At 39.3% G+C, this 27,354-nt stretch overlaps 1 protein-coding gene across 1 annotated transcript in view; it reads left to right on the forward strand.

The window, feature by feature from the left end:
• Nucleotides 1-1,194: 1,194 nt before the first annotated feature.
• Nucleotides 1,195-27,354, forward strand: part of LOC114053775 (vexin-like) — a 29,667-nt gene continuing 3,507 nt past the window's right edge. The window contains exons 1-4 of the mRNA XM_027876902.1: nucleotides 1,195-1,261; nucleotides 8,715-8,770; nucleotides 21,289-21,451; nucleotides 24,264-24,325. Coding sequence (XP_027732703.1) covers nucleotides 1,195-1,261; nucleotides 8,715-8,770; nucleotides 21,289-21,451; nucleotides 24,264-24,325 — 348 coding nt within the window. The remainder of the gene's footprint in view (nucleotides 1,262-8,714; nucleotides 8,771-21,288; nucleotides 21,452-24,263; nucleotides 24,326-27,354) is intronic.

Here is a 27,354-nt window from a genome sequence, read left to right on the forward strand (position 1 = left end):
ACACACACACACACACACACACACACACACACACACACACACACACATTGTTTATAGGGTACTGGATTTGGAGTCAGAAAGACCTGAGTTGTAATCCTGTTGGTAAGTTACACAGTTCTTTCGGTTTCCTCTTCTGTAAAATGGGGATAATAATATCACCAACTTCACAGGATTGTTGTGAGCATCAAATGAGATAATATTTGTGAAAGACTTTGCAAACCTTAAAGCAGTATATAAATGCTAGTTATGATGATGATGATGAAGAAGATGATGATGATGATGTAAGTGAACAAATACTTATCATGCTATCACAGATTTCCTAGTCCTGGTGTAAAATGTGTGTACAGGTAAAGTATGTTTATGTAGTCAATAAATGAGTCAATCAAAAAACATTTATTAAGCACTTACTATGTACTATAGCACTGTACTAAGTGCTGTGTTCAACTGTATAACAAGTTATCCTACAACTTCCCCCTAGAATGGATCATATCCCTAGCATAGTCTTTGAGGATTCACGTGGATGCCAAAAAAGCCCAGCTTGCTGAAAATGGAACTGTTATAATGCACAGGCATGAAAACATAATTTACAGAAATGATTCCTGTGTTTAACAGAGAAACTTTTTTAATAAAAGTCAAGTGAACATGAAAATTTATTGAATTTTCAGTCCAGCTAACAAAGGAACCTTAGTGGTAAAACTGAAAACCTTCGCAAAATCTTAAGCTTAAGAAAATAAGGGACAATGGCTGGTACTGGACATTATGATACCTATCTGGTGAAATTCCATAGCTAAGCAACCCTCACCTCCTACCCCATCCCCCACCCCCCTGCCACACACATACTACAGGCTAGGTTATTTCGCTTTATCCCCACTCACTTTATGAAAGTCTCACAAATTCACTGCGGCAGACAAATCGTACAATAAAAATGTTCCATCTGAGCCTGGGAGGAGGCTGAAGCCTCCCCTGCTCAGGCAAATGTTTGCAATAATAGAATTCATAAAAAGACAGATGGGAGTAGAAAATGTTGCAGTGAAGAATCTGGAATGAGATGAGATCACAGCATCAGCCTGTCTTTTGTGGACCTGGACAATGATCACAGAGGCAGATTGGATTAGGGAAACCTCTTGACTGGAAGGAAGTTCGGAGCAGTCGCCAGATAAAGGACACGCTTCAGGGAGAGACGACTGAAAGAAAATGCATCAGATTTACAGCTGCAGCGATGAGAATTTAGAAGTTTTCACCACTGTGATTTCATCCAAAGGTGAGTAAAAAAGCTAAGCTCATCAACAGGGCCTTGTACATTCTTGTCTTTTCTTAAATACAGTGGAAGGATGAGGAAAATAAGACGCTGGATTATTGCTTTATTCTCAGGTCAGTGACATCTGATTGTTGGGTTTCTGTTGTTGTTGGGTTTTTTTTATTTGTTTGTTTGTTTGTTTGTTTTCTGGAGGAAACATTTAGGTGCACAGATTCCTTACTGAGAAACAATTCATTAGAAAACCACTGAGGACTGTTCAGTCCCTGCAACCCCAAGGTAGTCATTGTTTTAGGAAAAAGAAATAAAGATGAAATCCCCAGGACAGCCCTACTGAATCTTCAATTTTTTTCCCCAAAGAGCTAAGGAGTTAATGAAACAAGAAGCGGCTGATTCAGAAATATAATTTCACAACAACATACAGGGGAAACATAGGAGGAAATGCTCCAGTCAATGGCTTATATTTCAAAAGAAGAGGTCAGGTAATCTGCTGACCTGTGTATTGCTCATACTGAGAGCCCCAGAGTTGCCCACCCCAAAACAACCAGGGAGGGAGGATAGGGGTGGCCAAATTGTAAAGTGGCTGGATCTTTATGGGCTGTCAGGGGACTCTGCTTGTGTTCAGTGTCTAGAGGAAGGATTTGTGCTACCACTCAGCTGACTCAAAGAAATCGTCTTATTACTGGACAATTCCTTTGCCTCCTTTAAGGAATAGCCCCCTTTTTTCTCCCTTCATCCTCCGTTCTCTCCCTACCGGTACTGGAGTGCAAGCCAGTCACTCATGCGTAGCTCTGGGTTTCATTGTTAGATCTAAGGCACTGTGGCTTAAATGAATTGAGCTGTCTGTTTGCTGGTGTGACTTCCCATTCAGACAATTCTTTCTTCCTCTCTTGTAAACAGTTGACATTGCCATTTCTTGTTGGGGGGAAAGCCAGAGACTCAGTCTGAAAATGCAGGTAGTGCCAGGGAATGTAACTTTATGTAACAATGAAGCTTTAATGGCTTTAAACTGCACTAAGTCTTTTGGGACACGCTGTATATTGCTAAATCCAGAAGAAGAGGAAAAACAGAGCTAGAGGGTGAGATCACTCAGAAGGAGGATGGCTAGTCTAGCCATCAGACTGCCATTTGCATTTTCGACTTGAAGACTTGTTTTGCAATTCTTGAGTGAGGTTGAATCCCACTTGAGTGAATCCTGGTCTCCCCATCTAAAAAGATCCTTTTACATTTAAAGGAAATGAATATATTTTTAACTAAGAGTGAGTGATCCTGATAGATATTACACATCATTCTCTTTCTATTTTCTTAAATGCATGGCTCTAGATCAGGAGTTCTTAACCAATTTTTGAGTGAGAGACCCCTTTGTCCATCTGGTGAAATCTATACAACGCTTCTCAGAATCATGTTTTCAAATGCACAAAATGCATAGGATTACAAAGGCAACCAATTATATTGAAATACAGTTCAAAATATTTTTTTAATTCACCTTAACCCTGATTAAGAACCTCTACTGAATGTGGTATAATGCAAAGAACTCCAGAGTTCATCTTGTTCAAACTGATCCTGAGTCATGGTTCTGACACTTACTAGCTGTGAGACCAACACTTACTTTGTCTGAGTCCCAATACATTCATCTACAAGAATGTAATATGTGGAATGACCTATAGCCATACAATGGGAAGAGCTCTGAGTCTGACTCCAGCTTTATTCCTTCTTAGCTGAGTGACCTTGGGAAGGTCACAACCTTCCTGGACTTCATTTTCTTCATCTGTAAAATGAGGGAATCAGATTATATGACCTTTGGGGTTCCTCCCAGCTCAAATCTATGATCTTAAAATATGCCCCATAAGGCTATGAAATAAAGCATATAAGGTGCTTTGACAGCCTTAACACACAAGGCGGATGTCAGCTTCACAGGTTTCTGTGGAGAAAGTGCTTTGCAAATGGTAAACCTCTATGTAAATGTGAGTCATTTTTATTCTGAGGCAATTCACTGCAAGGCAAGTACATTCTCTAGAAAAGAAAAATTGGACACTTAAACCCAACAGCAAGTTATATTTAAAGTGGCCCTATGCATGCCTCTCTGATTTACTCTGTTAGCCCTACCTTATTTTGCCTTCATCTGAATTAAAGATATTTTAAGCTTTCAGCAAGGGGCAGCTTTTCTGTATTATCCCTGCAGAAGGAGACTTATAACTGCAAATTTAATTAATCAGTTCCTAGGAAGGAATTTCAACTTTGTTTTTGAAGAAATTTCAGTTTTGCCTCCTTGGTGAAGTTCCTTCTCCAGTACTCCATTTGAAACTGCCTTAGCAATCATTCAATAAGTATTTATTTTATTGTGGGCCTATTATGTGCTCAACATTGTGGGGCAAACAGATACATAAAAAATTAATTGTCCCTGCCCTTAAGGAGTTAACCATCTAGCTGGACCAATACAACTAATACCCATGAAATATATAATAAACAATAATAATAGCTAGCATTTATATAGTCCTTTAGGGGTAACTTGGCACAAGGGATAAAACTCTGGACCTGGAGTCAAGAAAACTCATCTTTCTGAGTTCAAATGTGACCTCAGACGCTTATTAGCTGTGTGACCCTGAGCAAGTCACTTAACTCTATTTGCCTCAATTTTCTCATCTATGAAATGAGTCGGAGAAGGAAATGGCCAATCGCTCTAGTATGTTTGCCAAGAAAATGGCAAATGGGGTCACGGAGAGTCAGACATGACTTATAAGACTGAACACCCATAGTATTTTCAGGTCTTTTAAGCATTTCACACATGTTATTTCATGTCATTCTCACAACTCTATAAAGTAGGTGCTTTTATTATCCTCATTTTATAGATGAGGAAACTGAGGTCTAGAGAAGTTAAATGTCTTGTCCAAGGACACAGAGCCAATAAGTATGTGAAGCAGGATTTGAATTCAGGTCTTCCTGATTCTGAATCCAGCACTCTATCCATTACGCCAATATCAAAAGCCAATAAGTAAAGGCTAGGTTACAGTACAAACTTACGAAATAGGTTTCAGAGAAGAATGGGACTTGATGAAGGATAGAGAAGTTAGAGGTTACTTAACCTTTCAGTTTCCTAATCTATAAAGTAAAGAGGTTGGACTTGTGTTCTGGGGAGTTCTGAGCTGCAGTTGGACTAGAAGACCTCCATGTCCCTTAGAGCTCCAAATCTATAATCCCATGACCCAAGAAATGTCATTCTAATCTGGGAGAATAATATGAGAGAAGTCCCAAAAGCAGGAGTGAGACTGCCCTGTTTCTGAAACTGTGAGGAGGCTGGTCTAACCAGAGCGAAAGATTGTTGTTCATCCTTGGTTCTCTAAAAGAACCATCATAGGGTGATGTCTTGACTTGCAAGTGAATTGGATTTAAGTGAGGCAGAGCTGTGCAAAGTCATCAGCCTCACTCTTTCCTCCAGGGTCATCAGAATCCAGTGGCAAGACATAGGTCAGGACGGCCTGCGATGGCCCAGGATGCAGTGGAGGACTTCAGCCTTTTTAAGCTAAGGCCTTTCCCAAATCTCAGTTTGTCTGAGGCAATGTCCATTCAGTAAGAAAAGGCTAGGTGAGAATTTAGGCAACATTTGGTCTGGTTTGCCTTCATAAAGAAGACGCTTAGAGATTCTGGCCTGAACAGAAACAATTGCTATTTACACTCACTTTGAGCCGTCAATACCCAAACAATGACTAAGTGAGGCCTGGGCTGGAGCCCATTATTGGCCAATCAGTGAGAGTCAGAGAGATTTGGGTTTAAAGGCATAGTAAAGTACCTCTATCTGAATCCCAATGAGCTGTAACACAGCCCATGGGAAGGAAGCCTATTTACCAATTAGGAAGAATTGAGATGGATTATACCCATTTTCAGGAAGAAATGCTACCCCTGGAGTTCACAATACCGGTAACTTTGCTGTGCTGGGTCAGGAATAAAGTTGAATATGCTGTTGGCCTTGCTGGTGGCAGCTGGAGGCTACATGACCTTGTTTGTATAAAAGGGTTACAGAAATTATATGCCCTAGATTCTCCTGAACAGTCCCCATTTTCAATATTCTATTAAAAAAAACACAAATATTCTATTCCATTGCCCCATATCCTAGAAGTTCTAATGTTTCAATGAACAGTAACTGATAGCTATTCTCAGCAATACAATGATCCAAGACCATCCCGAAGGGCTCATGATGAAAAATTCTATCTGCCTCCAGAGAAAGAACTGATGTCTGAATACAGACTGAAGTATATTATTTTTCACTCTCTTCCTTCCTTTCTTTTTTTTCCTTTCTTTCTTTTTTTATTGTTTAAGTCTTCTTGCACAAAATGACTAATATGGGAATATTTTACATGATTGCACAGATACAACTTATAACAGATTGCTTATGGTCTTGTGGAGGGGGGAGGAGAGGGAGGGGTAGAATCTGGAACTCAAAACTTCAAAATAATGTTTTTACACGTATTTGGGGGAAAATAAAATATTAGTAAAAATAAAATAAATAGTAACTGAATTAGTTATTTCAGCATAATTTTTTTGAAAAGTCACAAAAGGTAGAGAATTACAGGCAGAATCACAGAATCATTTCAATTCCTCCACAAAAACATATTCATATTAGCTCTTTTTATGCATACCTATAGTAAAATGTAGTAAAAAGAGTATTGGATTTCAGTCTGAAGACCTGAGTTCAAATCTGGGTTCTGTCCTTCCTGTATGAACTTGGGCAATTCACTTCATAGGAGCATAAGATTTAGCATTAGAGGGGACTGTAGAGTGTTGAACCCAATCCCCTCATTTTCCAGATGGCAAAAGTAAGGCCCAGAAAGGTAAGTGGCTTCTCCAGGCTCATCCAGCTAGTTAAGTGACTGAGGGAGTATTTGAGGACCCTGAAGCCGCTAGGTGGCACAGTAGATAACAATGATGGGAGTCAGAAAGACTCATCTTCCTGAGTTCAGATCTGGCCTCAAATACTTACTTGCTGTGCAACCCTGGACAAGTCACTTAACCTTGTTTGCCTCAGTTTCCTCATCTGTAAAGTGAGCTGGAGAAGGAAATGGCAAACCACCCCAGTATCTTTGCCAAGAAAACCCCAAATAGGGCCACAAAGAGTTGGACCTGACTAAAGTGACTGAATAACAACAAAACTTCTTAATTCTCAAGTCAAATATCTGATTCACTATGATCCCTCTGAGCCTTATTTCCTTCCCTCTATTGTAAAGTGTAGATGAGAAAGGGCTTGAGATTAGCTGCTCTCTGAAGTCTCCTATGCAAATGGCACAGCTTTGTGGCCCAGGCTGGACTGCACTGGTGGTGATGAGGAACTCCCTTGACTTCAGCTGCGAAGACTTGGCGCCCAACATGTTCTGTGTGCACCTGTAGGAAAATCGACTTCGGCAATAAGGCGCAGTTGACTATGTGTCCCAGTTTGAAGTTCAGAAAGCGTAGTTACCATTCCCTTTGCAACCCTGAAACTGATTATCAGCTGGATGATTAGGCCCAGCAACTAGCTGACATGACCCTCCCTTCTTCAGCAGCAGAACAAGGCAGCCATATTAAATATTATACCTTCAAATTCTGACCTAACCATGGAGGCTCATTAGCGGCCCAGAGGGCCCTGGTCTAGTGGCTCTAACACCCCCAGCAAGTCACTTGACCTCTCTTTCTCCTCCTCTTCAAAAATTGATCTTAAACCCCTTCTTCCCTCCCAGAAAAGGTGGCTGGAAAAACCAATGTTTATGCTGTTATGTGCTTTGAATTCCTGCCTAGGTCAAGGCAGGTTAGTCTATATGATAGGCTCCCTGACAGGATCATAAGGAGGGAAAACTTACAGACACGAACTCAAAGCCAACAAAAAAAAAAGAAAGCTGTAGTTCTGTCAGGAAACAAAAGTTGAAATGCTTATTTCCTGAGGTGAGACATGGTCAGGTTATTTCAAGGCAAGCTGGACAACAGCATTTGAAGTGATTCCCTTAGGGACAAGCCTTTCAAAACTAAAAAATTAAAATAAAAAATTTAATGGGGATGGGTTGAATGCTAGAATAGTCTGAGCTTCCAAAGGAAACTAGGGGGTTGTTACGTCTTTTTGACCACTATCACTTCTCCTCCTTGTCCCTTGCTTCCTCTGGAGGAGAAAGAAGAAGCACCTAGGTGGCTAAGTGCATAGAGTACATGAGTTGGAATCAGAAAGACCTGAGTTTCAATCCTCCCTCAGACACTTACCAGCTATGAAGTCATTTAACCTCTCCGAGTCTCAAGTTCCTCATCTGTAAAATGGAGATATATGTCACCCACCTCATACAGGTTTTGAGGATTGAATGAGTTTACATATACAAAGTGATTTGTAAACCTTAAAGCCCTCTCTGAATGCTAGTTATTATTAAGAGACACTGGCACAGTTTTAGCAGATCCCGGTATCCTCAATAGCCTAACATTGAGGGGAATGGAGCACTGGAAAGATTTCTGGATCTGGCTCAGATGATCTAGGTTTGCCTTCCCGTTCTGTTATAGGGAGACTGGTCAAGTTGCTTAAACTCTCTGGATTTCCTCTTCTATCAAATGAGGGGCTTGGATTAGTTGACCTCTAAGATCCTATCCAGGTCTAAATATAATGAGAGACTTCATAAGGGGACCCCTAATTTTTGAGTTCCCTCTCTCTTCCCCCGGTCCGTTTAGTGAATTATAGGATATAAAGTGCAGGTAACACGGGCAAGAAAGTGTTAAGGCACATCTCACAGAAGGATAATTTAATCAAGTGGGATAAAGACACCTCAGCTGATCTGGAGCCTATGATCAATACCCCCATTGCACCAGTCTAAGATCCTATGACGCCAAAGTGAACAAATATGCTAGCTTTCCTAACATATTTGTGTTTTTTTGTCAAAACGATGCCAGGATGGCCTGGCAGGTTCAAGAAAACCTAGATATAGAAGGGGCGCAGCTCTGTTCACAATGAAATATTTTAACAGAAAGAGTTCAAGAGATTCCCAGAATCAGCAAAATTGAATTTTACCCTCCGACCATATTAGTTGGCATTACTCCAAAGTGCCCGGGTCAAGACTGTAGTTATGGTTGTTGCTGATTTTTATTCTGTTGCAATTCCTCTCCATTTCCATCTTCCAAAAACCAGTCCTGTACTCTGTCCTGGCCTAACTACACCATGTTACCTAGTCATGACATCAATTAAATGCATTTTCACTACCAATAGTGTCTGTTCTATAGTTACGGTCTACACCATTGCCAACAAAATGGAAACTTTTTTTTCACCTTCAAAGCTTTCCTCAATAAACTAACATATCACATTGCCTTTCCCTGCCTTCACTTTCCCAGATCTTTTTTTCCCTCTCTCCCCACTTCCAACACCAGGAATTCAATAAAAATTCCAAAGAAAAAGGTATTCAAGATCACTAGATGCTATAATCCTATGTTCTCTCTAATGAGTTTTCTTTAACTCACTTTTCAGTGTCCAGTCCAGCCAGAAGAAAAGTCAAAATCTCACAACATCTTTTGACCAAAAGCGTAAGAAAATTTCATCTTTTATTCTCTTGTACTTGATTTCTTTCCATTTAAAAAAAAAAGTGTATCTTGGGAATGAGATTGGGTTTTCATTTACTGAAGGGTTCTTGGTTGCACAGCAAGGGATCAAATTTTCCTGATCTTTCTTGAAAAACTAAAGGCCACACTTTGTTTGTTTCTTGTTTTTTTTAAAGGCCACACTTTAAAAGAATTATATTCCTGGCATTCAAAAAGTCACAAGGGAAGTGATAAAAAATCACTAATGGTGAGGGAAAAGGTTGAATTGTGGGTGATTTACTGTCTGAGGAAATGTTACAGAAGACCTTTGCCTTTCATCAAAAAGTTTTCCATTATTCTGGGTTTGAACTAACCAAAGGTAATTCATGACTGCAGAAAGAAAGTTAGGAATAAGGAATCACCCACATTATCGTTACCTTAAGCAAAAGATTCCCTTCTCTATTTCTGTGTCTCTGTCCACAAAACTATGCCAATTTGCTTTCAAAGACTAGAAGGATGATTGTAAATAGCTTTTAAAATGTAAAACACTAGAGATTCTAAGAGGGAATGACTGAAAAATTAGGATAAAATATCCATCAATATTAATTAAATGTAAGCTGTTATAAAACAAATTTAAGTAGGTGTGTTGTTTAGCATTAAGTAATTTAGTATTAAGTCTATAATAAATCACTTTTTACAAAATGCAAAGCACTAAATCATAACATCTTCTAAGTAACTAAAAAAGGTTCAGAATATGAAAACACTCTTAATGTGACTAAGATGTACAATTCTCCCTTCCTTAAAATATTTGCTTTTTAAAGAAGAATATACAGAGTGTCCCAAAAGTCTTAGTGCAGTTTTAAGCTTTAGTAACTAAAACTTTTGGGACAACTGTATAATTAAAACGCACTATTTCCTGTATGTTTTGTTTGTACATAGTTTTCATGTTGTCTACCCTGTCAGACTGGGAGCTCCTTGAATGCAAGAACTGTCTTGTGTCTTATTTTTATCCCCAGTTTTTAGCACAATGCCAGACACATGGTGGGTATTTAATAAATACTTATTAACTGACTATTGACAAAGAAAAGCATTTGTATCTTGATATTCAATCTTCCCTCAGTTTTCCCTTAGACAAGGCCTATTGGCCTTTGTGGGTGACATTTCTTATCTCTAACTTCATTTCCTAAATTCGGATACTTAGAGAAAGCAAACAGGAAAATTCCCTGGAATTAGAGTCAGAAAATCTGGGTTCCAGCCTGATGTCTAATACTTAGATAGATACATATCTTTATGTACCTGACCAAGTCACTTTCCTCCACAGCCTTCAGTTTCTTCACTTATGAGATGTGGGATATTAATACTTTGGGTACCTATCCTATAGTATCATTAAAAAGAAACTACTTCATAATTAAAAGCTGTTATCATCAGAACTGTTAGAGGTCATTTCTATGTTTAGAAAACATGTTGGCCTTGCTCCAATAGGTCTTCCATAGTCCTTACATTTTAGTTTTGATCTCTCAATCAGATGGTTGAAAAGAACCTAAGAAGTCATTTAACCCAGTGACACTCAATATTTTTGAGTATGAAGACCCCTTTTTAACACTAAAACATTTTCCAGCATCCTACCTGACAGTAGCACTATCCATTAATTAGGCATAAGAAACTCTTATTATATTAGAAATGCTGACAAATTAAGTTAGTTTTATTTTATTCATCACAACTATATCTACATACATTTAAAAAATAAGAACACATATGCAAGGCATATTACTTGCTCAGTCTACAGAACAGATGTTTGTTTATTATATTTAGTTATTTCATGCTACCATACATCCTACTTCAGTGATTTAGTGTGATGTGGAAATGACCTTTGGTTCTTTATTTATTTATTTATTTTGCTTTTTGGTGAGGCATTTGGGGTTAAGTGACTTGCCCAGGGTCACACAGCTAGTAAGTATCATGTGTCTGAGGTCGAATTTGAATTCAGGTCCTCCTGACTCAAGGTCAGAGCTCTATCCACTGCGCCACCTAGTTGTTGTGACCCTTGGTTTTTGAAGGTACACCAGTAAAGTATGAGCTCTGACAAGTCTTACCATGCGGAAAAATTTCAAGTGTGGTAAATTAAAGACTATGGCTCATTTCTGAGAACAAACCTAGCTAAATACAGAGAGTCTCCTCATCAATAAGCTAGTATGGCAACACAGGAAACAAATAGAAGTACCACATGGCCCTCACTCTGGGGCCATTTGTGCAGTGACAATGGCTCTGTGGTAGAAAAGGGGGCAGATGATACTCATAATCACGTAAGTTTTAAAACACATGCAAATACCAGCTTAGCCATTGATGTATTACATGTAAGATCTTGCCTAGTGTTTAAAGAGTGGCCGTACTAGTTGAGAAACTAAATCATACCAATCTTGACTTCTATAAATGAAACTAGTAGACTAAAAGGAAATTGTATCTAAATGGAAGGATGGCTCATTCTCCTTGGAGAGGCAAATAAAGGGGTTAGTAGAGTTGGGTTTATTGTACGTGAAGGGCAACAAGAAATGTCATACCATGGGATGTTTGGTTATCTAATATTGGATTTTCGAGAAAAAGATTTGTAAAAAGACTGTTGTGAAGATAATTGCAGCTCATGCTCCAATATGTGTCATGAAGGATGAAGAGATATAAAAGTTTTAGGAATGGCCCAATAAGATCCTGAAAATTCAGTCAACATATACTTTAATACTCAGGAACTTCAGTGCAACAGCAAGGATAGGAGAAAATTACTTAAAATAAATAGTTCAGAACCTAAAAAAAAAATTGAGTTGAATAAGGGTTTCTTGAGGACAAGGACTGTTTTTGCCACTTACTTGTATCACAAGTGTTAATCACAGTGTCTAAAATAGTAAGCTCTTAATAAATGTTCATTGATTGAATATCATGAATACATTCTTCAGAAAGAAAGCTGGAAAATTTGGAAGTAGTTAGCACTGAATAAGATACAAAAAAATGAAATTAATTATATTCTAATGAATGGGAAATAACTGCTCCCTGGTGTGGGAGTCAATCCTAAGTCAGCTGACTGAGTATTCATTTCATTAGAAGAAATATAAAACTAATATCAGATTAAAATAAGGAATAAAAATGGGAAGATATGATTTATGACTAAGACAACTCCAACCTAACAATTATATTAGCTGTTGATGATGGAAAATAGGAAACGAGTAAAAGAATAGGTGTCGACACCAATTATCACTATTTCGTAAGGAAATTTAACTCATATAAATCAATCACCACAACAGGGAGACCAAAAGTTCCTAAAAACTGTCTCACCCAGCAAAAACTTACTCTTCATGCCAGAAGGAAAGATATGATACCCAAATGCAACACTGGTTTAAAATATAATAATAAATTGTGATTAGATCATGGAATTTCAGAGTGCATAAACATAGAAGTAGTACAGCTTCTAGATACATTAATGTAGGGACCATGTTATTGCCTTTCTTTGTATCCCCAATGCTTAGAATAGTGCCTGGCTTATAGTAAGCACTTAATAAATGTTTCTTGACTGAATGAAAGGTGAATAGGCAGATTTTCTCATAATATTCTATGGCAAACCACACCTTTACAATTGAAGGACTGGCTGAGAAGTGCAGAGGCTACAAGATACAATTGTTTGTTGACTGTACAAACACACATTCACTCATTCAATAGAACAAAATGATACCTTAAACGTTCTCCTCTAAAAAGATGTCTCTCATGAATATATTAACATAATATAAGATTCTTTGAATAGTATAACAACAGAAACAACATTGTTTTGTGACCCTAGGATTATTAATATCAAATGAGGCATAAAATATGTAGACTTGCCAAAGTCATGGAGGACATGCAGCACTGAATCCAAAGGGAAGAGAAATTCCCTGTAATTGGTGAAATCCTTCAGTTGTTCTTTTGGCAAGGCCATTGGGGTTAAGTGACTTGTCTAGTGTCACATGGAAAGTGTCAAGTGTCTGGTCTGAACTCAAGTCCTCCTGACTCCAGGACCAGTGCTCTATCCATTGTGCTACCTAGCTGCCCCTTCAATTATTCTTGTTTGAAGATGACATTAAGCTGATTGTTTCAAGTTCCAGGACATTTCAGAGCTTCTTAGATGAGATCTATGATCTAAACAAATGGTTGCAGAATGCCTTGGTGATATAAGTTGTATGGACAACCCATAGAACCCACGAGTACACCTGTCTTGGTCAAATACTATGGATAGACAATAGACTGCTCTTATAATTAAATAGGGGAAGTCATACAGTACTTTTAATAACCCCAATCTACTCCCTGAGACAAAGACTTATTTTTAAGATCAATATTCTTCTGATGATACTGTGGGATTACAAAGCATGAGATAGCATAAATGCCTTTAGAAATAAAGCCATGGCTCACTCAAAGGACTTTGCAGAGGTGCCTGGTGGGTATGAGAAAGTTATGATATATTACCAAGAAATAATTGAGTAGGAAAATCAATGTAAATGATAGCATCAGAGAAATTTATGACTGTAAAAAGAGATGGCTGGCCATACTTCCATTGATATCTCTGCAATGCCAAGATATAAAGGCCCTGTGGTCACTGGGAGGATCCTCTGGGGTAGATTTACAGGCCACAGACTAGACTCACTCAGTATAAGAAAGTGTAGTTAGGCTATGGTCTGCACCATACAGGGAATACCCCTTTCAGTGAAATCACCAATCCATCTGTGGCCTTTAAAAAGTTTGAGAGACATAATTTCTGGGCAACTTCATCATTTTATTAAATTGGAAGAAGAGTGTCTTGAGGGGGTCTATTGACTCTGGTTGGTTAACAATTAGTGAGAGGTGAACTTTACAAAGAGACATGAGCTCCCTCCAGTGAGGGACTGAGAGTGACATCATATCACTATCCTTATACTCAGACCACCCTCAGCATTGGGCTATCTAGACAAAGAATCTCTATCCCCACTCTAAGCCTGAGCTAGTTGGGTGGAGTATCAATACCCAGAATAAGGACAGTGTCAATCCTATCTTCCATCAGCCTTGTCCTTGAGAGATTGGACAAGGAAATGGGGGGGGGGGGAATACTGAGGTATCCCCAATTTTAATAATTGACTATTAATATGAGAGATAAATAATCATTTCTCTCATATCCAATAATTAAGTCTCAAAGTAAAAAATAATTTAATGATACCTTGTATGCATAAAAATTCACAGACAAGCACATCACTCAGGAAAATGTAAATTCCTTTTGGATGGGGACTGTTTTTAATTTTATTTGTATCCCCAACACAATGATTCACACATAGTAGGAGCTTTAAAAATGTTTGTTGAATTCAATTGAGTTGCAATAAGGCTGGATCTTGAAGTCCATAGAAGGGCAAACACTAATTTAATCCATTCTTCTGTCTTTAGGCAAGACCCTATTTAAGTCATTCCAAACAGATGACACTCTATCCCTATTTTAAAGACTCCGTGAGAGATTCCAAAACTACTGTCACTAATATTCCATGTTGACCAACCCTTCTATTCAGAAACCCAACTCTTATGTCTACTCTAAAACCTTCAAGCTGCAATATAGCCAGATGCTTCTCTTTTTTATATGATAGACTTTCCTGCCAAATTTTTAACTTGTTTAGAATTCTCTTTCCACGTTTTTTCTATCCCTTTTTTTCATAGCTCTCCCACTTAGGACTCATTCTGAGACCTGTGATTACCAGCCACACTTTCTTCTGATTTTAATTCACAAGAACCCCACATTTTATACTCCGCACATCCTCCTTATACACGTGATTTCCGAGTCTGCTTGTTTTTTGTTTTTTGTTTTTCACTGACTTCCTGGACTGACAACCAAATGGAAACTGAGGAACCAAAGGACCCCCTCCCATACAAATCCAAGCTATCTAATTACATTATACACTGGCGTTTTGGTATTTGTCAAAGTCTTTAGCTTCTATTGCTCTATGTTCAGGAAGGAGACCATTTGTTAACTCAAGGAACTTGCATATTAAAGAAATGGGGTCCTTAGCCCCTTGCCTCCTCTCCACCCCTACTGCTAAGAAAGATCAGGGTGGCCGTGTTCAGGTTTGAAGCCAGCAGCAGGAACAAGCTGTACTGGTGAAACTAGAAAATAAACCAGTCTTTCAGGAGCAAAGAGCCACACAATCAAACCTTTCAGCGGTCCATTTCCTGGTGTGGGTTTAATGTACTCTACTGTGGGGGCCCCATGGAATAGCCCCAAGATATTGTATGGCTTTGAGCACCATAGCTAGGTTAAGGTGTTTGGGTCAGGAGAGAAAAAGGAGAGGGAGGGAAGGCTAAAGTGATGTGTTTTTCTTTCCTTCTCTCTCTGAAATACAGACAGGAAACCTTTATTCTTTCTAAATTGTTTTAGTATCCCTAGATACACAGGTTTAATTTCACAAGGAAGCAAAATAGCAGATAACCTGGAGAGCAACCAGGCACACTCCCTGGCCTGGCAAGCCTCAAGTATGCCACTGCGTGGCTGAGTACTTCACATTCATGCAGATGACCTAGTAAGAGGGCAGCCAGTCTCTTAACCTAGCCCATCATAGGTGGGGAAAAAAAACTTCATTTTTTTCAGATGTTAAAGGATTAGATTTGGCTCCAGTATCACTTGAGAAATGCATCAAAAAGGGTGCTGGGGAAGCCAAAAGATATTTGAAAAAAACAAAACTCCAGAAATTCTGAGCGCCAGCCCTAACTCCATTACTTCACGAACACGGGCACAGCCTTCACACGGCTGGTGGCACATCACACAGATCCCAGGACTGGAGAGCCAGAGAAACTTGAGTCTGAACCCTGCCTCAGATATTTACTGGCTGTGTGACTTGAGGCAAGTCCCTTAAGGCTCTTTAGCCTCACTGTGCTCATCTGTAAAATGGGGATAATTAAAATAATAGCCCCTACTTCACTGGGTTTTTTTGTAAGGATCAAATGAAATAATATATGTAAAATACTTTGTAAACCTAAAGTGCTATGTAATTGTTAGTTATATTATGATAATTCATCTCAACTCCAAGCCCAGTGTTCTTTTAATAATATGACCACATTGATTAAATTAAGCTAGCTCACAGTTCACCAAGAACTTTATTTCATGTTTTTACATCTATTATCTTATTTGAGTCTCAAAGCACCCTGTGATTCAGACAGTGAAAGTGCTATGACAGATGAAATAAAATGAGGGTCTAGGAGATTAAGCAACTTATCTACGATCATACAGCTAGTAAGCAACGGAACTGGGACTGTCTCAATTTTTCCATCTGCAAAATGGGTATTTTCTCCCTTTCACTACCTCCTAGGAATGTTAGGAAAATAAACTTAGATTACCTATTAAAGTATTTTAAGTTGGGAAAATATCTCTCTAAATAAAAGTTATTTCAATTCTTTTTCTTACTTACCGGTTTATAAAGGAGTATCTGTTTCTTTTGTTCATGGTTAAGCTAACGAAGTTAATTGACTTCATTGAAAATTTTGCCCTGAATGCCCAGCACCTATTGTGTCTCTGTTCACATCTTGGCTTTAGGACTGCCTTTAATTGGGGCAGCTAGGTGGTGCAGTGGATAGAGCACTGGCCCTGGAGTCAGGAGGACCTGAGTTCAAATCCGATCTCAGACCAGACACTTGACACTTACTAGCTGTGTGACCCTGGGCAAGTCACTTAACCACAATTGCTTCGCCAAAAAAAAGACTGCCTTTAATCATGCCAGGAGCTCCAATATATGGGCCAGATCTGGCAGAGCAAGAGTTGAGAGAAAGGGGGCTATGCAGGGCTCTGAGCTGGGAGTGCTGTGTGCAGGACCACCCACTGCAGAGGCTTGCAGCCACAAAATGAGCAATTTATCTCAGAGAGTGGATTAGTGGTGCCACTCAACCTGGATTAAGGTCTGACATTTCCCTGGTTCACTGCAGAATTCTATGAACATTGGACTTTCTATTACATCCAGGAAAGAAAAATGACTTTCTTCTAATACAAATAGTGAGATCCAAATGCTCTAAATGGCTGGAACTGAGTCAGAAACCTAAACTGGGCCATGGCATGGTTCATTTCCTGACCTAGATAAACCAAAGTAGTTATAAATCAACTCCCCAAACAATGATATATTGATGGTAAAATTTACCAAAGAGATCACAAATGCTGAAATAGATTCTGTTCCCTTTTACTCTATGGGTGGGGTAAGAATCTGGATCTCAGAAGATTTGGAACTGCTCTCAGATGCAGCAAACAGATGAGATATGAAAAATAAAAAATACCTGCTGTATGACTGTCTCCAAGAGAAGTTAGCCATAAACCATGCTCTAACATGCTGAGGATTGGACTAAAGCTCAGTTACCCACCATAAGACCAAGTTAAACTTTGTCTCACTCACTTCCATTTGAATAATTCTCTAGAATAATTAATAGGAGTGAGGAAGGTACTTGTGGCCACAAGGGAGACTTTGGAGCCTCCTCCCTTTTTTTTTTCTTTTTTTAAATTGTATTCATTTTATTTTTAATTTATGGAATAAAATAAACATTTCAATAACATAGTATAATAGGAAAAAATGCACATGAAACTGCAAGTCTATTGTGTACAATTTGCTACTCCTTTTAAATATATAATAAAGTTATCATGTAAATTTATTTTTTTTCCTTTTTTTCCTTTTTTTTCCTTCCCTCTCCCTGCCCTAGAGATGGCTACCATCAGGCACACAAGTGTGTGTGTGTGTGTGTGTAAAATCATTCTACATAACCTTTTTCTGGGATCAATTCTATCAGTTCTTTTTCTGGATGCAGATAGCATCTTCCTTCATAGGTCCTTTGTAGTTAATTTTGGTGTTTGTAATAGTCAAAATGACTTATTAGAGCCTCTTTTCCATAGCTATAGAGTGAATACTTTCGAGACACTTCAACCCAAAACATGGAAAGGAGAAACAAATATGTAAACATTATTCCTGAATGAATAAATGATTCATGATGGGGTGATGGTTCTACACCAGTTTGTTCTGATCAAATTCCATCTAGAGTATGATGCTCCGTTCTGGGCACCACATATTGGGAGGGACATAAGCTTTCTGGAACACACTTACAGGAAGAATCATAGAATTGGAGAGTGGAATGGGACCCCAGTGACCATTTAGTCTAACCCATACTTGAAAGGAAGCTCCACCATAACATCCCCAACAAGCTGTTGTTCAACTTTTGCTTGAAGACCTCCAAGGAAAAGAGATTCATAATCTCTTGAGACAAACCATTCCGCTTTTGGACATCTCTAATTATTAGTAAGTTTTCCCTAAAATCCAGACTAAATTGGCCTCCCTGCAACTTCCAACCATTGTTTCTACTAGGTAATCCCTGGGAGGCTGTAACAGTGGCTCTGGAATTCTAGCAATGGAAACATGTTTGCAGGTACCAAACATGCCTTGAGAATCATTACTTGGGAATCATGACCAAGACAGAATGATCACAATCTAGGAGACTCAGATCTTAACAAGACTGGTTTTAGGTTTTACTTGAATATAGTTTGTCTTTCAGAAAACATAACTTCTGTGGTAGATGCTTTGTCTCACAGCTCAGACTCCTAAGACCCTGGCCCATTGGACTAAGACAGAACTTTTGCTTTCCCCAGGAATGTATGCATTCTTGTCATTTCTTATCACAAGGGCTAGTAAAAAGCAATTGTTTCTGTTTTGGCCAAAAACCCTGAAGGTCTTCCCCTCCCAGAGTGATTTTTCTTCTTTTTTGACTAGGTAAAGAGGCCATTCTTCACCTCATTTCTTACCTAGCCTTAATCACTGAATGGCATTGCCTCAGACAAACTTGAGACCTGTTAAAGAGCTTAGCTTAAAAAGGCCACGGTCTCCCACTACATCCAGGACCATCTCCAGTCATTCTGATCTATACCTTGCCACTGGACCCAGATGGCTCTGGAGGAGAAAGTGAAGCTGGTGACTTTGCACAGCCTTCCCTCACTTAAATTCACTTGCATGTCATGGCATCACCTCCCTAATGTCATGGCCCTCTTGGAGAATGAAGGACAAACAACAACTTCTGACCCCTTGGGCCAAAGAGAACAAGTTTCCTCCTTCCTCCACAAGACAGCCCTTCAAATATGTGATCACAGATATCAGGTCCTCTCAAGTCTCATCTTTGACCAAGCTAAACGTGCCCAGTTTCTCCAACTGATCTTCATACATCATGAACTTGTCAAGGCCCTTGGCACTCCTCGTTGCCCTCGTCTAGACACAGCATTCTATCAATGTGCTGCTTAAAATGTAGCTCTCTAAACTATTACTGGAAGCTAAACCCCTTGGGCTGAACTAGCTTTTTGGGCCCCCACATTACACTGACAACTCCTCTTGAGCTTGTAGTCCACTAAAATCCCCAGATCTTCTTCAGGACAACTTCTGTCTATTCATACCTTCCCTATGCTATAATTGTGGTGTTGATTTTTTTTGTACCTAAGTATAACAATTTCCATTTATCTCTATTGAATTCTATTGTATTAGATTAAGCCCAACACCCTGGCCTTTCAACACCTTTCGAATTCTGTCTCTGTCATCCATAATTAGTTATCCCTTCAATTTTGTGCCACTTGCAAATTTGATGAGCATACTATCTGTGCCTTTATCCAAGGTCTTGATAAAAACGTTAAATGGCACAGGACCAAGCACAGCTCCATGAGGTACTCCTTTCAAAACCTCCTGCCCCATAGACACTAAGGCTTTAATAATTACTCTTTGACTCCAGCTATTCAACCAGTTTTGAATCCATCCGATGGTGTTGTTTGCCTAATACCTATCTCTCCATCTTCTTCAAGAGAACAGTATGAGATATTTTATCAAAATATTTGCTAAAATCTAGGTAAACTATACCCACAGCTTTCCCCTCATCTACTAGTTTAATAATCCTCCCCTCAAAATGCAATGAGGTTAGTCTGGCATGACCTGTTCTTAATGGTTCCATGTAGCCTCTTTGTAATCACTCAGATTTCCTTTTCTGAGTGGACTACAACCACCTCTATAATGGTCCTTTCAAGAATTTTCCCAGGAACTGAAATCAAGCTCCTTGGCCTATAGCTTGCAAACTCTTTTCTTTTCCCTCTTTTGAAAGTCATGATGACATTTGCCCATCTCTGTAGTGACCCAATAGATAGAGCCCTGGGCTTGGAATCAGGAAGACTCATCTTCCTGAGTTCAAATCCAGCCTCAGACACTTACTAGCTGTGTGACTCTGGGCAAATCACTGAACCCTGTTTGCCTCAGTTTCCTCATCTGTAAAATGAGCTGGAGAAGGAATGGCAAGCCACTCCAGCATCTTTGCCAAGAAAACCCTAAGTGGGATCATGAAGGGTTAGACATGACTGAACAACAACAACAAATTGTGTGGCATCTTTCTGGTTCATATGCTGCTAGTAGTTATTCAGCAATCACATCTGCCAGTCCTATCAAGAATGGAAGATGTAGTTCATCTGGGCCATATGACCTGAAGCCATGAAGGTCACCTAGATATTCTCTTATCTCCTTACTTATTTTAGGTAGCACTTCCCTGTTAGTAATTTTTTTCCCTGTCATTTTCAGAGTAAAGGTGTTTCTTTTCAGAAAAAAACAAACTAACAAAATAAGAAAATAGTAAGGAGAACCCTTATGGATTCAAATTCATGCCATATGAAGATTATTCAAAGCATTTAGGGATATTTAAGGTAGAGAAGAGATTTCAGAAGGGACCAAGAGTTGCACCGAAATAGTTTAATAACAGTATATAAAAAGGACTTCTTATCCTCAGAGTTCAAAACTAAGACCAATGGGTAAAATTTTCAGAAAGTCAAGTTTCATTGTAATAAATGAAAAAAAAATTGTCCAAGAGGGGAATAGAAAAGAGGTAGTGAGTATGTAAGAGTTGGTCTAGAACAGGGAACCACATGTGGCCCTCTAGGTCCTCAAGTATGGCCCTTTGAATCCAAACTCCATGAAGGTTCCCCACCCCTGGACTAGAAGATCGTTGAGGTTTCTTCCCACTCTGAGATCCTGTGAATATTTTTAGTCAACATTAAGGCAAAGGAAAGTTTTCCCCAATTTTTAAAAAAATATTAAACTTCTAGGCATTTTTAAGTCTCCTAGCTTTAACCAGAGGAGGCAGGTAGGTGGTTCAGTGGATAGAAAACTGGGCCTGGAGTCAGGAAGACTTGAGTTCAAATCTAGCCTCAGACACTTGCTGGGCAAGTCACTTAACCTCTGTTAGCCTTAATCCACTGGAGGAGGAAATGGCAAATTACTCCAATATCTTGCCAAGAAAACCCCATGGACATGGACAGTATGGTCAGCAGGGTCACAAAGAGTTGGATACAACTGAACAACAACAAAAAGCTTTAACCAGATTCAGGAAAAAGGCAAAACTTATCAATTAAAAAAAAAAAAACCCTTTGACCTTCTGCATAAAGGCCTCCCCAGGGTGGTTGGAGGTATGCAAAGAGATGACCGTAACTCTTCAGAGTCAGTTCTTTTTCTCCCCTGTAGGTGGTAGCAGTGACTGATTATCACATCCATGGGCCTCTGGAGCTTCTGCCCCACAGGAATGAACGACCCCAGGTCCTTTGCCGAGAAAGCGAAGAAAGGAGGTTTGGCCGCCTCCAGAATGGGCCACAAGGACAGCCCCCGGCCAAAAACACTGGCAGACATGGTAAGTAAGCCCTGTTACCCTTCTGAGAATCTGTAACTGTGTGGAACTATCTTCATATTCCAAGAGGTCTAAATAGGTGTTAAGCCCTGAGCATCTGCCCATCATATGGGGGGCAATGAGGATTGGGAGTCTGACTTAGATCATCCCAGCAGTTCCGATACTGGCACAGATTAGGGAAGTCTACTTATCTGTCTGATTTGGAGCAATTGGAGGTATCTCATTCGCCAGGATCCTCAATCTGACAGAAGATGCCAGCCTTGCCGTATGTGGAAAAGGGAGAAAAGAAAAGAGGATATGCTTACACGAAGAAGATTTTCCAAGCCAACATATTCTTCCCTGTTTCCCTCCAAAAGATGACTCATCTAAAAATGAGTCCAAGTATTCAGTCTCCCATTATGAAGAGGGTCCACGTTGATGCAGATATAAATTAGATGAAGTTTTACAGGCACTCGGATCTAAGCATCCTTTTTCTTTTTTTTAATTATGAGCTAAAGGAGAAGGCTCCTGAATTTTCAGTTTTGTCCAGCATGAAAGGAAGGGGATCTACTGTCCTTCTTGAATCAGTAAAAAATTTTTTTGGATTTCTAAAAATGGCAACTGACTTCATCCAGTAACATTTCATCTACTCCAGCTAAGCTATCTGGTATGGAGTATAATGGAATGAGCACTAGATTTATAGGCAGAGACCTACATTTGAATCCTGGCTCTGCTATTTATAGGCTATGTAACATTTTGTCCTTTGGGCCTCAATTTCCTAATCTGGAAGAAGAGGTATGAATTAACCATTAGGGGCCCTCTAAACCCTATGATCCTGTGACCTACTTTACTAAGATGTTTTGAGAATAAGTGGGAAGCACTAGGAGTTTGATGCAAAAGGGATACCACATTCAACAAACTTTTATTAGGTCCCTACAATGGGCAAGACACTATCAGGCTCCAGGAATTTGTTGTTGTTAAGTCATTTTTCAGTTATTTCCAATTCTTTGTGACCCTATTCAGGGTTTTCCCAGCCAAGATACTGGAGAGGTTTACCATTTCCTTTTCCAACTCATTTACCAGATGAGGAAACCGGGGAAAACAGGGTTAAGTGACTTGCCTAGGGTCACACAGCTATTAAATGTGTAAGGCCATATTGGAACCCAGGAAGATGAATCTTCCTGACTGCAGGCCTGGCACTCAATCTACTGTACCACCTAGCTACCCCAGGCTCTGAGAATGTAAAGATTAAAAAAAAAAAAAAAGGAAAGCAGTCCTTACCTCAAGGAGCTTAATAAGCACTCATCATCAAAAATTAACTTTTTCAAATCATTCAATTAAAATACATTTTAAAATTCTGTCCCCTCTCTGGTCTGATCTATGTTTCAATCTGAGTAAAAAAGGATCAGAAGATATCCACAGCTATCATTACCAGTCTCTTGAATTGCCATACCTCTCTTTTCGTTGACTGGTTCTATCACCATATTCCAAAAGGCAATGGTTGGCAGAGATGGTATTGAGAATTGGAAATCACACTAGAATATGCTAAAACAGTGGTTCTCAAACTTTTTGGTCTCAGGACCCATCTACACTCTTTTTTTTGGTTTTGCTTTTTAAGGCAATCAGGGTTTAGTGACTTGCCCAGGATCACACAGTTAGTAAGTGTCAAGTGTCTTAGGCCAGATTTGAACTCAGGTCCTCCTGACTCCAAGGCTGTAGCTCTGTCCACTGCACCACCTAGCTGCCTCTACCCATCTACATTCTTAAAGATTATTGAGGACCCCTCCCAAAATAGCTTTTGTTTAAGTGGGTTATATCTATACATTTTTAGTATATTAGAAATTAAAATGTCTTCATATTATTATGAAAATAATTTTGACCTCATGGACTCCCTAAAAGGGTCTCAATCCCTGGGCCACACTCTGAGAATCACTGTTCTAGGACATAATCATGCTTGAATATTACCAAGATTCTCTCAGTAGATACATCTGTTTTTGAAAGACCATGGATCGTTTTTTGCTTTTTTTTTTTATAGGATGTTCTTTGATCTTGGAAGGCCTGGTAAGTCAGGACGTAGAGGACACCTATAACGTGAGGATTCACCTAACATACACACAGGACTCTTCTATTCCTCCTCCAAAGGAGTAACTCTGACACAAGAAAGGGTCCTTCTTATTCAAAGAAAGAATACACAGAGACCCTGTGATCATTGATCCATTGATCTCTTGGTAGTGAAATGCCCCATTGCTAGATATCATCAGGAATTGGATGGATGATTACTGGTCAGGATGTTATTGACATGCTTTGATCAGGGATTCAATTAGTCTACCTTCTTCATGGGGTAATTATGAGGAAAGCACTTTGCTAAACTTAAAGTGCTATATAAAAATATGTGACTACTATTATTATTATTATAGGCAGTCTCTGAAGTCCCTTACAACTCATTATTTCACTGACACTATGATATACTTCTAAGGTTGGTAAGATTGAACTATCTGACAGAGTTAGGCAATTTCCACTTCTCTAAAGCAAATCAGGAAAATTCCCATGATGCTAGACCCCTAGGTGTAAATTACAGGGGCTTGGGGTTGATTTTTTTTTCATTTCTCCATTTAAAAAGTGCTAAGAGAAAAGGTTATTATCTTACTTGACATTCAAAAAATTTTCACTTACCTTCCTGGAGATCCTCACCCTGCCTTCTGATTTCAGCACCTAGCACAAACTCCTCAACTACCTTTACGTTGAGTATTGGCTACGAGAATCATACACAGAAATAGGGAGAGGCAGGACACATGGTACCATTGAATGATAATGCTATTTCTGTTCTGCTCTGCAGTGGGAATTTCTGAACCCAAACCATTAATTCTGTGTGGGAATCGAGCATATGGAAAATCTCTGGTAAGTAAGATAAATTAAGCTAACTATACCTGCTGTGCTATGCCTGTCCTCCTATGTGCCATGAACAGGGACACCGAGTATCCTTTGTTTTAGACCTGAGAATGATAGAAAGGCATCTCACTGTTGAAAACTTTTCTGCTTTTAAAACCATTTGGTTTTTAACCTTACCATATAACCACTTTTGGCAAGGGATAATTACATATCACTAACAACTCTCTTTTAAGACAATTCAGTTCTAATGCAACTGGTCTAATATAGTAGGGAATGGTGCCAACTTGGTCACGAATAGAGACAGGGGATGTTTTTGTTCCCTCTTTTGTCACTAGCTCACACTAGGTGGCCTGGAGTGGGGAAGAGGAGCAGTCCTTCAGTTTGCCAAGTCAATCAATCAACAAGCATTTGTCCAATGCCTACTATAAGTCCTTCACTAAATCATTTGGAGAATAGCTGGTTAATTACCAGTTACATTTGAAGGAGTGATAAGATTTTCATAAGAAAACAAAATACCCCTCAGCCTAAGCACTTCGGATAAGTATTCCTTTTTTTAAATTTCTGCCAAGGACTCCTTTGTATCTGAATAAATTCTACATCCCCTCTTTCATCTTTTAGATGTTATTATCTCTCATGCAGCCTGCCTGCCTTGGATTCTCCACTTGGCATTCAGAGACATCCATAATCTAGCCCCCTTCTACCTTTCCAGTCTTCTTACACCTTACTCCCCAACGTGTACTCTTTGATCCAGTAACATGGCCTCCTGGGTGTTCCATGAATAAGACACTATCTGTAAGCTTTGGGTGTTTTCTCTGGCTATCTCCCATACCTGGAATGCTCTCCCTCCTCTGTTCTGAATACTGATTTCCCCGGCTTCCCTTAAGTTCCAACTAAAATCCCACCCTCTACAGGAAGCTTTCCCCAACTCCTCTTAATGCCTTTTCCCTCTTTTAATTATTTCCTATTTATCCTGTGTATAGCTTGCTTTGTATATATTTGTTTGCATGTTGTCCCCTCTATTAAATTGTAAGCTCCTAGAGGGCAGGGGTTATCTTTTGCCTCTTTTGTATTCCCAGCACTTTGCATAGTGCCTGGAACATAGTAGGCACTTAATAAATGTTGATTGATTGGAGTAAAGCTTGCAGTTTAAGATGACATGAGCTCAGAGGTGTGAAGAGATCTTGAAAAACCTCAACATAAGCTACAAAGATGCTCAGAAATGTTAGGGTTAGAAGTGAACATAGAGGCTATCTAATCTAATTTTCTCATTTAATAAATAAGGAAACTGAGGCCCAGAGAAAGGAAGTGAGTGAGCCAGTCATACAATGTATTAGTAGCAGATTCTCAGTATTAGGACTTTTTTCAACCTTCTTCCTGCTTTAACTTTGTGCTCAACCTCCCAATTCCTTCCCTACCCACTCCACTCCACCTCAAAAAAAAAAAAAAATAGAAAGGGAGAGAGAGAGAGGAAGAAAGGAAGGAAGGAAGGAAGGAAGGAAGGAAGGAAGAAAGAAAGAAGGAACCAAGCCAATTTTCCAACCTATTATTTCATTTGATCCTCAACAACTGTCTATCAGGTAGGTTGGTTGAGTGTCATCACCCCAGGCAGACAAATGAAGAGACTATGTTAAAAAGAGGTTATGTGATCTGCCCAAGTTCATACAGCATATGAGTTGGTTCTGGACTCTCACTTTGAAAATCAAGGGAAGGCAGGAAAGCAACCACAATAATCAGGGAGGCTTAAGAACTGTAGCACTCAGCCTCAAGCCTAGACATTGTCCTCAGAAGGGTGACAGCGGCAGCTGAGATATGGTGTATGGTGGAGAGGGGGTCAGGTAGTGATGATGGCGATAATTGGAAAGTGGAAGACAGAACAGAAATCAAAGATGGTGACCTCAGAAAGGAAGAAGTGGAATGATTACCAACCCCAACATATGTTCTATCCCTGTAAACTATATGATCACTATGGCAGCATGATGTTATAGTGGATGAAGAGTCAGGAAAACCTTAGTTCAAATCCAGCCTCAGACAGTTACTAGCTATGGGTCCTGGGGCAAGTGACAACCTCTGTTTGCCTCAGTTTTCTCCACTATAAAATGGGAATAATAATAGGATCTACCTCACAGGGTTGTTGTGAGAATCAAATAAGATAATATTTGTAAAACACTAACCACTGTACCTGGCCCATAGTAAATGCTATATAAATGCTTGTTGTTGTTAGTGGGAAAAGCATTGGCTTTGGAATCAGAAGATCTGAATTTGAATTTTCACCTTGATGCTTATCTTGCTATGTGGCCCCAAGCAAGTCAGTTAATCTCCTCTGCCTTCTCTATAAAATGGAGATGCAGCAAGGTGGCACAGGGGATAGAGTGCTGGGACTGGAGTCAGGAAGATTCAGCTTTTTGAGTTGAAATCTGGCCTCAAGACAATTACTAGCTGTGTGACCCTGAGCGAATCACTTAACCCTGTTTGCCTCAGTTTCCTCATCTGCAAAATGAGCTGGAGAAGGAAATGGCAAACCACTCCAGTATCTCTGCCAAGAAAACTCCAAATTGGGTCACGAAAATAACAATAGCAACAAAAATAGAGATAATAGTACTTGCACTCCTCCCGTCACAGGGTTTTCAGAAGCAAGCACTTTGCAAATCCTTAGATACATACAAATATGAGTTGCTATTGCTTCAAAAACTGGAGTCAGAGAAGCTGTTATTCCAGTTCAGACAAGAGGTGGCAAAGGCCTTGACCTGGTCATTGTTGTGGTTTGGTAAAGAAGGTATACCTAGCAGGCCTTTTTTTTTTCCTAGCAGTCATTTCAAACGAAGAATTAATAGTACCTGATGATAAATTCAAATAATAGGGATGAAGGAGAAATAATAGTTGAAGATGACTCCAAGTGCCAAAACTCTTCTGTCATTGAATGATCACTTGTCTCTCTGCTGCTTTTTCTCTGCACTTTTTAAAATTCAATTTACAAAGTCTCCCTTTCAGTAAGTTCAATCAATGCTATTAGAAACATGAGTATATAGCCATATCCTGAC

This window comes from Vombatus ursinus, unplaced genomic scaffold (assembly GCF_900497805.2).
Source record: "Vombatus ursinus unplaced genomic scaffold, bare-nosed wombat genome assembly UNPS02014812.1, whole genome shotgun sequence".
Lineage (NCBI taxonomy): Eukaryota > Metazoa > Chordata > Mammalia > Diprotodontia > Vombatidae > Vombatus > Vombatus ursinus.